This window comes from Numenius arquata, chromosome 12, assembly GCF_964106895.1.
Source record: "Numenius arquata chromosome 12, bNumArq3.hap1.1, whole genome shotgun sequence".
NCBI classification, from domain to species: Eukaryota; Metazoa; Chordata; class Aves; order Charadriiformes; family Scolopacidae; genus Numenius; species Numenius arquata.
In genome coordinates this window covers 20755354-20768687 of record NC_133587.1, presented here as the reverse complement: position 1 = coordinate 20768687, position 13334 = coordinate 20755354, and the positions used below count along the sequence as shown (strand labels likewise).

At 39.7% G+C, this 13334-nt stretch overlaps 1 protein-coding gene across 2 annotated transcripts in view; it reads left to right on the top strand.

The window, feature by feature from the left end:
* PTTG1IP2 (PTTG1IP family member 2) overlaps positions 1 to 13334 on the top strand; it is a 34375-nt gene that overhangs the window by 300 nt on the left and 20741 nt on the right. For both annotated transcript variants that reach the window (XM_074157353.1, XM_074157354.1), the window contains exons 2-3: positions 5312 to 5364; positions 9726 to 9834. In XM_074157353.1, the coding sequence (XP_074013454.1) occupies positions 5312 to 5364; positions 9726 to 9834 (162 nt within the window). The remainder of the gene's footprint in view (positions 1 to 5311; positions 5365 to 9725; positions 9835 to 13334) is intronic.

Here is a 13334-nt window from a genome sequence, read left to right as displayed (position 1 = left end):
GTTTATGGTAGTTGGGGGAGCGCCGGGCGCTGCCTCGGTCCTTGGAACGGACTGGTCCCCTGTGGCGGGAGAGCGGCTGCCGCCGGGGCGGGCCGGGCCCCGGGAGGCTGGCTCCTGGCGTCCCACCAAAGGAAGCGGCCGTGGCGCTGGCGGTTGGCTTGCTGGGCGGCTGCTGGGGGTTATCGGGGCTTTTGCTGAAGGAGACAGTAATCGCCTGCCTTTTCTGTGCCCTAACTGACGATGAGAAATGGGGTTTGGAAGGGGAAACTGACAGACGTGCCCTGCCCGTCCTGTCTGTTCTGTTGTAATGATTTATCTCATAGTTGCTTTTGGAAAGCAGTTGGTGAAGCTCATCCTCAAATTTGATTGCCATTAACAGAGTTGAACCAGAAGGTTCATCAGATTGGTTTGTATTAGGTTAGGCTATCTCAAGTGGACCTTGACATGTGTGTTTATAGTCCAGTTTGTTTCGTTTGTTTTACAGAAGGGTTTATACTCAAAAAGGAAATAACCAACTCTGTGACACAACCAGCTTGAAGTAGAAGAGGAAGAGAGCTGTCAGTGTTCTCAGCTATTAGAGAGGAAAGAACAGAAGGTAGACCTGTTAAGACCTGCAAGTTAATCAGTAAACATCATCAAACCCAAAGAGGAACATAATTGAAACCAAAGAGCAAAGAGTTTGGTTGGAGCCAAAAATTGGGTTTGAACTGGTAGTGAAGTTGCTTATGGATTCCCTAGGAGAGGTTTTCACATATTGTTATTCTTACGTGAGTTTAGGAACTTGCTCATGATGCGAAGTTGATTGTTGATATGAAGAAGGATCGTGATACTATACAGAAAGATGTGGGTGACCTTTAAGGAATAAATGTTAGAGATAAGGTTTAGATTATATTAGAAATATATTAGAAATATAGTGAAATATATTAGAAATAAATGAAAAATAAAAGATGGATTGTTATGCCATGATGAGTATTATTTTAATCTTAGATTGAAACAGAAAAAAGTAGGGAGGTAGACTTGTTGACTGTCAGATACATTTCAGTTACTGAAGCGATGCTCTTGGAGAGGGATGGCAGTTTTATGGTAGTTTTGCAAGATTGTGGGACCTTGTATGCCATCCTGCTAAATATTCTACAAGTTCAGCACCTGTGTTCAACAGGGCTGGACTGGCACAAAACAGGGCTACAAAGGCTGTATTGTTCCCTATTTCAGGAAATACCAAGAAGTGTATGGCTTTAATTGCTGAAACAGGAGGGAGGTTGAGGGGGAATAAGAGTACTTTGAGAAAGTACTCCTATCAGTAGGAGGGAGCAGCTGTTTAAGTTGAAGAACAATGTTGCCCTGAGTGGGGGTGGAGAACAAATTAAAATAAACTAGGTATGAATAAGCTTAGTGTAGGTTTTGAAAGGTTTCTGTCTGAGGAGTTGCACTGGTTTGGGTTTTTTTAGTGGAGTAAGAGTTTCCTCCATTTCTCGCTGATCTTAAGGTTGCATGGCAGTCATCAGTCCTTTGGTGTATGCTGGTATAGAGCCCTGTCTTCCTAAAAGAAAATTAAATAATAAAAATCTCTACATATGTTACTTCCATGCACAAATACATATTGTAAAGGGGAGGGAGGAAAGCATTTTTAAAAAAACCAGAGTTTTATTGTTAGTGCTATTCTATTTTACCTATATTTTGTGGAGGAACAGCCTTTGTTCTCTATTTATATATTTTACCCTGGTCCATGAGTATGTCTCTGAGAAGGTGAGACTGTTCAGGTAATTGGTGTATAGTTAACTTAATACAATTCCTGTATGTGTGGGCAGCGTTCTAGTTGTTAAAAAAAAAAAAAGAGGGAGAAAAAAAAAAGAAAAAAAAAAAGAAAACATGCATGAACAGTAATAGCTTTTTCTTATCTTGTGAGAGTATAATCTTCATACAGCTACAGTCCAGTCTGTACAAGGTGTTACACTAAACTGTTTTGGTAAAAATTGCACCACTTACCAAAGTAATGCTTCCACTGACTGGTAAACCAGGCTTGGTATCCAGAAATGATTTCTCATTTTATAACATGTTAGGTAATTAATGCTGATGTTATAGAAGGAATGATTATGTTTGATAAATGCTGTTTAAAATACAGTGTGAACTGTTGTTGGTAGTGGTGCTATGGGTTACATTTATTTTTCCCCAGTAAAGATAATACAGTAGTCCCTTGAAATACTAGAGGGAGACCGTAAACTTAGTATCTGTTTCAATAAAAATAACTTTGAATTCTTTTATTCAGTGTGCTGGTACACATAATGCTTTAGCATGGTGGATGGGAGGGGTGGTTTGGGTTTTTCTTCTTTTTCAGTTTGAGACATTATTTGTTCTATCTTCTGCTCTTGTGGAGAACACCGTAACTTACAAAGATGTATACATTTCCCACAAGTTATGTGACCCGGAGAAATATGTAAAGCAGAATGAAAAAAAAAAATATTTTTTCAGTCACTCATAGTAATGTTAAATTTCGTAACAGCAGTACATAAAGATGTTTTCATTTTTGAGATATATGTTGTGATGATGTTGTGAAGTATTTTCATGAAGACTAATATGCTGTTCTTTAGAATAAAGATAAATAACAAGTCTAATTTTTATTAGACAGTCCCTGTCTGTTGGCTATATGCCAGTGTAGGTTATCTGCTATGGTATGTCAGTAGGAAGGCAGTTAAAGAAGATAAACAGCATGAAAAGCTTGTGAGATTACCTTCTTTGATAAGAATCTAAGTAACGTTTCTTCAGTTTGCTGTAGATGGTTCAGTTACTGAAAATGTAACCTAAACCATGTTTTTAGAAGTCTGTGGTGTATTTGCATGCTTCTGACAGTACCTTGCTAATTCATGTTCAGAAAGCTGGTTTGTTTAGGTGTTTTAAACATACTGGTACATAAAATACATTTAATGTTAAGAATTAGTACCAGAATGGTGTAATAATCACAGAATCACAGAATCTTAGTGGTTGGAAGGGACCTTTGAGATCATCGAGTCCAACCACATTAAAAAAACCCAAACAAACAAGCAAGCAAACAAAACAACAACAAAAAAAACCAACAAAAAAAACCACACAGAAAAAAAAAAAAAAAAGCACCCACCAACTAAACCCCACACCCACAACCTCACACACAACACCCCACCACAAACCAACAATCCCGGGCACTAGAGCATGCCCTGAAGAGCCACATCTACACGTTTCTTAAATACCTCCAGGGATGGTGACTCCACCACCTCCCTGGGCAGGCTGTTCCAGTGCCTGACCACTCTTTCAGTAAAGTAATTCTTCCTAATATCTAATCTAAACCTCCCCTGCCGCAGCTTCATACCATTTCCTCTGGTCCTGTCATTATTCCCTTGGGAGAAGAGGCCAACCCCCGCCTCTCTACAGTTTCCTTTCAGGTAGTTGTAGAGGGCAATGAGGTCCCCCCTCAGCCTCCTCTTCTCCAAACTAAACATGCCCAGTTCCCTCAGCCTCTCCTCATAGGACTTGTTCTCCAGACCCCTCACCAGCTTGGTGGCTCTCCTCTGGACACGCTCCAGCATTTCAGTGTCTTTCCTTTAGTGAGGGGCCCAAAACTGAACACAGCACTCGAGGTGAGGCCTCACCAGTGCCGAGTACAGAGGCACGATGACTTCCCTGCTCCTGCTGGCCATGCTATTCCTGATACAGGCCAGGATGCCGTTGGGTTTCTTGGCCACCTGGGCACACTGCTGGCTCATGTTAAACCAGCTGTCCACTAACACTCCCAGGTCCTTTTCTGCCGGGCAGCTTTCCAGCCACTCTGCGCCAAGCCTGTAGCGTTGCTTGGGGTTGTTGTGACCAAAATGCAGGACCCGGCACTTGGCCTTATTAAACCTCATCCCATTGGCCTTGGCCCATTGATCCAACCTGTCCAGATCCCTCTGTAGAGCCTGCCGACCCTCAAGCAGATCAACACTCCCACCTAGTTTGGTGTCATCGGCAAACTTACTGAGGGTGCACTCAATCCCCTTGTCTAGATCATCAATGAAGATATTGAACAAGACTGGCCCCAAAACTGAGCCCTGAGGGACACCACTGATGACCGGCCGCCAACCAGATTTTGCTCCATTAATCACAACTCTCTGGGCACAGCCTTCCAGCCAGTTTTTTACCCAGTGAAGAGTACACTTGTCTATGCCATGATTCTCCAGTTTCTCCAGGAGAATGCCGTGAGGGATGATGAATTATGAAAAAAAAATATTAAAATATGTAGTTTAAAATATTAAAATATGTAGTTGTCTCAAAACATGCCAATAACTCAAACTGAAAACTGCTGGTGACTAATACAGTTATTCATTAAAAGTGGAATTGGATTCCTGATTTGAAGATATTTTCCCCTCATATTTATGATGTATTGAAATAATCAGCAGTTAATTTCATTAAATAATATTAAAAATGATCATAGGAACTACAATTATTGGAAGAAAAATTCAGGTCCAGACCAGGAGAGCAGACTTGCCCTCACCTGCCAAGCATTTCATCTAGGTCAAGACTATGACATGTTACGTGGTCCTGTGGCCATCAGATTACCTCTACATTGTCGATAAAAAAAGATGCGTCTTAAGACGATAAGCGTTCAGTACTTCTAAATGAAAGTCATAGCCTTTGGCTGAAGTCCTCTGGGAGTGTGAACACCAGTAAATATTTACTTTTTTTAGGCTAGAAGATGTTTTTTAAGATCCAAAGAAAATACAGATCAAGTCTGTCCACATCGCTTGGCGTTTCAAACTTATGTTTGAGTTCTTGTTGACCTCTTACAAAATAACTTTGTGTCCTATGTTTGGAAACATTTTTTATTGTTATTTAAAATCATGTTATTTGGAGACTTTTGTCTTTTAAAAGCTTTTTTCCTCCAGAAAAGGGTTGATATCTATGGAAGGGGGACCAACCCTAGCCAGGGGTTAGCTTTTGCTAGGCTTCCAAAGCTGCAAAACTTGGAACGTTCTCTAAATTGAAGCATAAAAGCCTTAGAACTTCAGCGGAGATACAGGGAGGCTCTTGGCTCGTATCTCCTGAGCTGTCCCTAGAGAAAGCAAATAGAAGTTATTGGTAAGCTTGAATTGTTTGCCTATGTCAGAGGTCAAACTTAAGTGCTTCCTATCTCTCTTTGCTACAGTTCTGGAGTGGAATTATTGAGTTTTCATTACTTCAGTCAAGGTGGTTGTTGGTATCTAGAAGTAGAAAAAGGAAAAGGCTAAATATGATGTTAAATGCTTGACATTACTGAGTAAAAATAAATGTATCATCTGAGTGTGTTTTGGGTTTTTTTTTCCAGCATGTTCAGAGTTTTCCCAGAGGTCCTGTGAAGAATGTCTAAAGAATGTTGCGGTAAGATTTTTAACATCCTTTTTGATTGTTGAGAATTCGGTGATTTTTCCACCTAATATGAAGTTAAATTGTTAGGCTTTGTTTGGCTGTTTGGTGGGGGTTTTGTTTTTAATGGTGAATCTAGTCAAACTACACTTAATAAAAAGAGGAAGTCAAGGTCAGCCAGTTCTAATTTCTGTTATTACTTAAAAGTCAACTGATGTGCTGCTTCCCCTCTGGCACACTTGATGCTAGTATGCTTTCACTTTACCAGGGTTGCTCCATGATTTAGTGACTCGGGGTATTTCTCTGCTTTGTCTGGAGCCAACAGACGGTGTCCAACCCCAGCCTCCAGTTTCAATGTCTGCTCAGCACTTGCATGGCGCAACTGAACACGTTGATGTTGCTGCTGATTTAGACTCATCCTCATGTTGCAAGCAGCACTTAGTTAAATTTCCATCTTACAAAAGGGCTAGATAAATAGAATCTTATGTGGCTAAAATGCCTTGCATTTCTTGTATGCTGAATAGGAGAACTGGGAAATTAATGTAAATAAACTAGAGATACCTTTCTCCAGAGGTGCCCCAAGCAACTGAGGCAGGCTGGATCAGTGCTTTGTAGATGTTCAAAATGTTGTCCAGTCCACTGACTGCATCAGACTGTTAGTGCTTAAGACTGCCAGGCTAGGTCACTGATCTGGTAGTAAAGTGTTTAGATTTCCAATGAGATTGCAATAAGGCAGACATTTAAAACAATATAATTTGTTTTGCTGTTCTTTGCTCAAAACCTTTTTAGCTTCACAACAGGTGTCACGGCAAGTACGCGAAAGGTGTCTGTCCCCGCAGAGGAGAAGCTCCCATATTTAAACTGAGAGTTTGTCTTGAATTCTAACTTCAGATGTCACTGAAAAGAAATATTTCAGGAGTCTTTAAGTTACATAAGTTACTGCAAAACTTTCTCACTAAGGAAAATTGAGAAATACCTGAACTTACGTGCTTTGTGCTCATCTTACACATCTTTTATCTTTTTAATGGAAAAATATTGTCTTGTATTGATGTGGTTGTGTGTTGTCAGACCTGTATATTTATTGTCATAAGAATGGCGTTGTGTAAAGAACTCTTCATCTTGAGAAGTATAAAGTAGGAAATGGAAAATACAGGACATTAAAGATTAAATGTTCAGCACTACCAGTGGTGTGACTGTCACTTCAAATCAGTGCTGCTATCGCAGATACATGAGCACAGCTTTTATTAACCTGAGAGCTATGTGTTCACCTTGTGAGAGAAATAAACCCTTTAGCTGTGTTTGTGTACTGACGACACTAACAAAGTTACAGATAGGTTATCTTCAGAATCTGTCAAACTAGTGACAGTGTCCAGCCTTGTTTTGGTGACAGGATGATGGATGATTCAGAACAACTGCTTCAATAGCATCAGTGTTAAACTGTGAAGAAAGGAGCTTAGACTTGATTCAGACAATTGGCACATACGTTAAAAAAAAAAAAAAAAAGGCTAGAGAACAAAGCCATTAGCATTTCTGCGAGCAATACAAAAGCAAAGGATTGCTGAAATTACGTTGTTTAATTGCTTCAGTAGAGGAAAAAAAAAAGCAGGCATTCATATTGGTGGTAATATAGATAGCAGCAGATAAAAATGAAAATTAAACATATCATAGAATCATCCAGGTTGGAAGAGACCCTTGGGATCATCAAGTCCAACCATCTACCCTACACTACAAAGTTCTCCCCTATATCATATCCCCCAACACCACATCTAAACGTCTCTTAAACACATCCAGGGATGGTGACTCAACCACCTCCCTGCGCAGCCTATTCCAATGCCCGACCACTCTTTCTGTGAAAAATTCTTTCCTGATGTTCAGTATAAACGTACCCTGCTGGAGCTTGAAGCCATTCCCTCTTGTTCTGTCATTAGTTACCTGTGTGAAGAGACCACCACCAACCTCTCTACAGTGTCCTTTCAAGTAGTTGTAGAGAGTGATGAGGTCTCCCCTCAGCCTCCTCTTCCTCGTACTAAACAGTCCCAGCTCCTTCAACCGCTCTTCATATGATTTGTCTTTCAGGCCCTTCACCAGCTTCGTTGCCCTCCTCTGCACTCGCTCCAGCACCTCGATATCTCTCTTGTATTGAGGTGCCCAAAACTGGACACAATACTCGAGGTGTGGCCTCACCAGTGCTGAGTACAGGGGCATAATCACCTCCCTACTTCTGCTGGTCACGCTATTTCTAATACAAGCCAGGATGCCGTTGGCTTTCTTGGCCACCTGGGCACACTGCCGGCTCATATTCAGCTGCTTGTCAATTAGAACCCCCAGGTCTCTTTCTTCCAGGCAGCTTTCCAGCTGCAACGGGGTTGTTGTGGCCCAAGTGCAGAACCTGGCACTTGCCCTTGTTGAAACTCATGCCATTGATTTTGGCCCAATGATCCAATCTATCTAGGTCTCTCTGTAGAGCTTCCCTATCCTCCTGGGAATTAACACTCCTGCTTAGCTTGGTGTCATCTGCGAACTTGCTGATGATACACCCTATGTCCTTGTCAAGATCATCAATAAAGACATTAAACAGAAATGGTCCTAACACTGATCCCTGAGGCACACCACTTGTGACCAGCTGCCAGCTGGATTTAAATCCATTGAGCACCACTCTTTGGGACCTTCCAGTCAGCCATTGCTTGACCCAGCGGATCATATGCTCATCCAGGCCATGTGAAGCCAGTTTTTCCATAAGAATTGTATGGGGGACAGTATCAAAATGCTTTTTGAAAGTCCAGGTATACAATATCAACAGGTATATCCAGGTATACAATATCAACAGCCTTTCCCTCGTCCAATAATCTGGTTATCTTGTCATAGAAGGAGATCAGGTTCATCTGGCAGGACCTGCCTTCTATAAACCCATGCTGACTAGGCCTGATCCCCTGGTTGCCCATTATGTGGGTTTTGATGGCACTCAAGATGACCTGCTCCATGACCTTCCCTGGTATTGAGGTTAGACTGACAGGTCTATAGTTTCCTGGATCCTCCTTTTTGCCTTTCTTGTAGATGGTGTTACATTTGCCACCCTCCAGTCCATTGGGACCTCCCCAGTTAGCCATGAAATTTGGTGAATAGATAGTTATTCTTAGTTAGCCATTTGGTGAATAGATAAACACAATTCCAAACAAATTCTAAAATGTAGTAATTTAATTCAGATAAATAGAATTATGATTCAAAATGATCACATTTTGTTTATCATAATTATAATTGGCTTGGTCCTTTGGATTGGTTTTTAGATTTGATGAATACCTACGTTCTTGTGTTTTTATCAATGAGTTCTGAGTGATAATTTTATAGATAGGCTGTTGCATTTCATTTTATTCCTGACAACATTATACATCAAAAAATAACACGTGGGAGTTTGGTTAGAGCTGTTGAATCCTGAAACTCAGTTTATTTACTTCAAAGAAGTATTTACTGCTATGACTAGCAGATTACCAGATGTATTAAAATTTGAGAACTTTTATCTGTTACCAAATAATGTGTAAATATCTATTGATTAACATCTTGAGAGAGGTTTCTCTTCATGTTTCTAACTCCATATGACAATGTGTAAGACAACATATCTAATGCAAGCACTAGTTAAAGGTAGGACTACGCTTTAAAATCTGTGCACGTGTGGAGACTCAGCATTCTGGAGAATTTTACAAAGTCTTGTTTTTAACTTTCGAGTAGTCTACCAACACACTTTTCCCCTCAGCTATTTGTTTTTGTCATGCTCATCTTTGTCCTGATAAGAAATATATAGAATCTAAATTCTCGTGGAAAATAGATTTTAGGCAAAGTAGACCTTAAAAAAAAAAAAAAAAAAGTAAGTTGCTAACACCTATAGGAAATTATATGATCAATAAATATAGCCAAGTGTTTTTTTTTTGATGGGGATAATAGTCACTTGCATGTGTCTATCTGATCATAGAGGAACAGGTATTAATTTTGTGCTCGTAGTTACTATCTCTTGTCTTGTAATACTGAGAATGTGTCCTTAAAATGAGTGTGGACTGAATTAATCATGTTGCGCTTCATTATCCATGTGAGACTCTACTAAAATAAAGCCAGCGACATCCATTGGTGGGAACATGATTCCTAGCAGACTCTGCAAAGGATATATGATTCTATGATATGATGTATGATATGTATTTATTCATAGTTCAGTTTAGGCTTACTTAGGAATTGTACCAGAACTCTGTAGGTTTTATACTAAAAAGCACTTTCAACATATCTGTGCAGTACTGTATGCACTTAAGAATTTTCTCTGTGGAGAGGAGCACTAAATTGTAATCTGTTTTTGAAGATCAGTAATTTGGTTTTTGTTTGTTTTGTTTGCACAGTGCCTTTGGTGTTACACCAACAACACTTGTATTGATTACCCTGTAAGAAGCATTCTTCCACCATCTTCATTGTGTTCCCTCTCAAATGCTCGATGGGGAGTTTGCTGGAGTAGGTACTAATTTTACTTTTGCTGTAGAGAATTATTTATGAGTATGATTAGATTAAAGTAAGACTACTGCTTACTATAGCTGTTTCCTGATAATTTATTTGGAGGGGTGGGGGGAAGAGTCAGTCGTTATGATTTGGAACCATGATCCCTGATCTTCTGGACTTACAAAACAGTCATTGTTAAAGGATTTTTGTGAACAGCCAGTATAGTTATGCTGATCCAATGGCTTTAAAACACCTGCTATGTAGTGAAGTTCTGTTGACTCCAAAGTCTAGACTGGGAACCAGTGATGTTGGAATGTTCTGAGTATTCTATGTATGTAGTCAGTATTCACCTGTTTCTTAAACTGTAATTCTGAGGTACAAAGAAATAAGGTCATTCTGTTAACAAAGGGTGACCATTCTTACCTTTTTAAAAATTTCCTAAAATATTGGGTGATATGCCTGGATCCACAATTTTTATAGTATATTCTTGTGGCAGCAGTGAACCGATACTAAAGGAATGGAACCACCCAAAAATTCTTGAATGCTGTTTTTGCTTAAACATCTGAAAAAAGTGTGATCTATCGGTGCTGAAGTTAAGGTTAAGGTTAAAAAGAAGCTGTAGAGTGCCACTGTCGATTGTAGTGCTGCATCATTTCATTGTTTTTAGATTTCCTTTTGCTCTGCATTTTGTATTACAAAATACTGTGCAGTGCATATGCCGCCATTGGCGTGAAGTCTTTGGAGCTATTTTTGCAATACTGTGTATACAGATCTAAATTCAGACTAGACTGGAACAGAGGACAAATAAAGACATTGGAAAGTTTGTCATATGAAATAAGAGTACATCTTTAGTCCAGCAAAGCAGGAGTTTGCTGCTTTCTATGTGTTTGCTCATAAACTCCATGGCTAAAGGACAAAAACGAGTGGGGATGAACTATCAGTGACTGTTCACTGTAAATTAGAAGGAAGTTAACACATTTAGAGCAGTGAGGTTATGGAGTAGTCTTTAAATTTGAGTTACAGAGGTAGAAGATCGCTATTAAAATGGAGCGTGTGAGTTTCTGAATGCTACCACTTCATATAATCCCTGCAAACTGAAGGACTAGATTGGACAGTACAGGAGAACTTTATCAATTCTTTGTTCTTAGCAGAAGGTCTCTGTTTTATGAGAGAAAGCATTTATGCTTAGACTTGGTTTTTAGAGCTACAGAAGGTATATCATTTCAGTGATAAGGCACACTTTTAAGGAAATTGGGCTTTCAATATTATAGTAAGTGCTGTTACTATGATCTTTTAAGCAGACTGTTTTCTGGAAGTGTGGTGTGTTGACTCCTGGCAACAGCTAAGTACCCATACAGCTGCTCCTACCCTCCTTTCCCCAGTGGGATGGGGGCAGAAAATAGGAAGAACAAAAGCAAGAAAGCTCATGGATTGAGATAAAGACAGTTTAATAGGTGAAGGAAAAATGAGGAGCGGGGGAAAAAAAAAAAAAAAAAACAACAAAAAAACAAGCAAAGGAAATCAATTACCACTTCCCACAGGCCCAGCCAGTTCCCAAAGAGTAGCCACCTTGGAAGCCAGATACCCCCTACACTTTTTTTTCCTTCAGGTTTCATTGCTGATCATGGCATTCTGTGGTGTGGAATATCCCTTTGGCCAGTTTGGGTCAGGTGTTCTGGCAGTGTCCCCTTCTGACTTCTTGGATCTCTTGCCTACCTCCAGCCCTACTCACTGCGGGGAATAGGGGGTGGGGAGAAGAGAAGATCTTCATGCTCTTCAAGCCTGTTCAGCAGCAGCCAAAAACATTGATGTGTTATCAGCATTGTTTTAGCCAGAAATCAAAAAACATGGCATCGTGCCAGCTGCTATGGAAGAACGTTAACTCCATCCCAGCAACACCCTGTACAGAAATGCATTTGTGCTTTGCCCTTTTGCAAACCAGTGATTCCTGCTGTCTACTGATACCAAGGGTGTTCTTGATAGTTTACTTCTGCTACAGAAATGGCTTCTAGCTTGGGCACCCTTTGTGTTTCTAGATTGAATGCAGCTTAAATAGAGAATGTAGAACACTCTCAGCAAACATGTAAAAGTGGAAAAAGAAAAAAAAAAAGAAAAACGCTAAAGCAACAACAAAAACCCAGATATGCATTTCCTTAATAGATTTTTTTACAAATTATACACAGCAACATGCAATAGGGATATATAGTCTTATTGAGACTGTCCCCTTTGGACACAGCAGGAAAACTAATTACCTTCTGAGCGTGGTGGTGTTTTTCCTTTTTGCAAGTAAAATCAAGAGGTGAGTGTTGGCTCAGTGTTGCTGGAAATGAAGGTGAATATTGCAGCTCTCAATGTGAAAAACAAATGACTGGCTTCCAGTTAGAATTTTTTATGGAATAAGACATGTTGACAAATTATTAACCAGCCATGAAGAAAAAGGAACAGTATAGAAGCAACGTAATACAGCATAAGCTTAATTGTATTGTTTTTCATGAATCATAAGCAAATGAAATAGACAGTGGAGACAGGAATACAGACTGAAAACTGAGTCTTTTTCTACACTTTATTAATAGGTTCAAAATATATTTTTTGTTTCCATTAAATAACATTTTAAAAAGTAAATAATATACTTTAAAAAAACTAAATGGAGATTAAAACAATTTTCTGTTTTCTACCTCACTGGATGAGGTATATTTAATTGCTTGTACCTTGTAGGGGAGTAACAGAATGAGAAATGTGGTACAGTGAAATGTACATGTTCGGGATTTACTTGTGTATGTTAACTAGAAACTATGTATTAATCTGTGTTATAAACTGTGCCAAGTAAATTACAACACATAAGCAAAAATATTTACTGGGTTCTAGTCTTTGGCAACATCTGTGAAGGTTATGCCTTGGGGAGCTGTGGGTTGGTGAGGTCTGTAGAGAAGTATCAGACGCGTTGGCTTGCACACATGATCAGAGAGGATAAACGCTCTGAACTTCACTTGCTGAATTTGACTGCCTTATCACTAGTACCCTGAAGCAATAAAAAGTGCAGGTGCAGCTACTTTGTGTCTCTGCAGCAGCATGAAGCTGCTCAATCGGGCAGAGATCAGAGAGGTTGATGTGGGAGAAAGGAGAAGAGACAGCTTCCCTGCCCCTTCCCCCTGTCATGCTTTAAAATAGACAGTGTGGGGTATTTGTGGGGAGAGGAGTTTAGTTTTTAGTATTTACAACTGTTACAACTTTCCTGAATGATTTCATTTTGTCCTTTGTTAGGTCCTTGAAATAACTCCTCAAAGTTGTGCCTGTAGCTTTGCTTGTATTGTCCCTGTTTGCTTACTTCTTGGGCCTCACTCTTTTCCAGGACATCAGGCTTCTGATTTTTTCTTTTATGAATGCAGTCCTGTCCTGGTTTAGACCAACTACACTTGTTACAGTGTATGCTGTTAAAATAATACCCTGCCCTCTACTTATTAATCACTCTTTGGACGTAGAAGATGACTTTGGAAGTTTTAATAGAGAGTCTTATA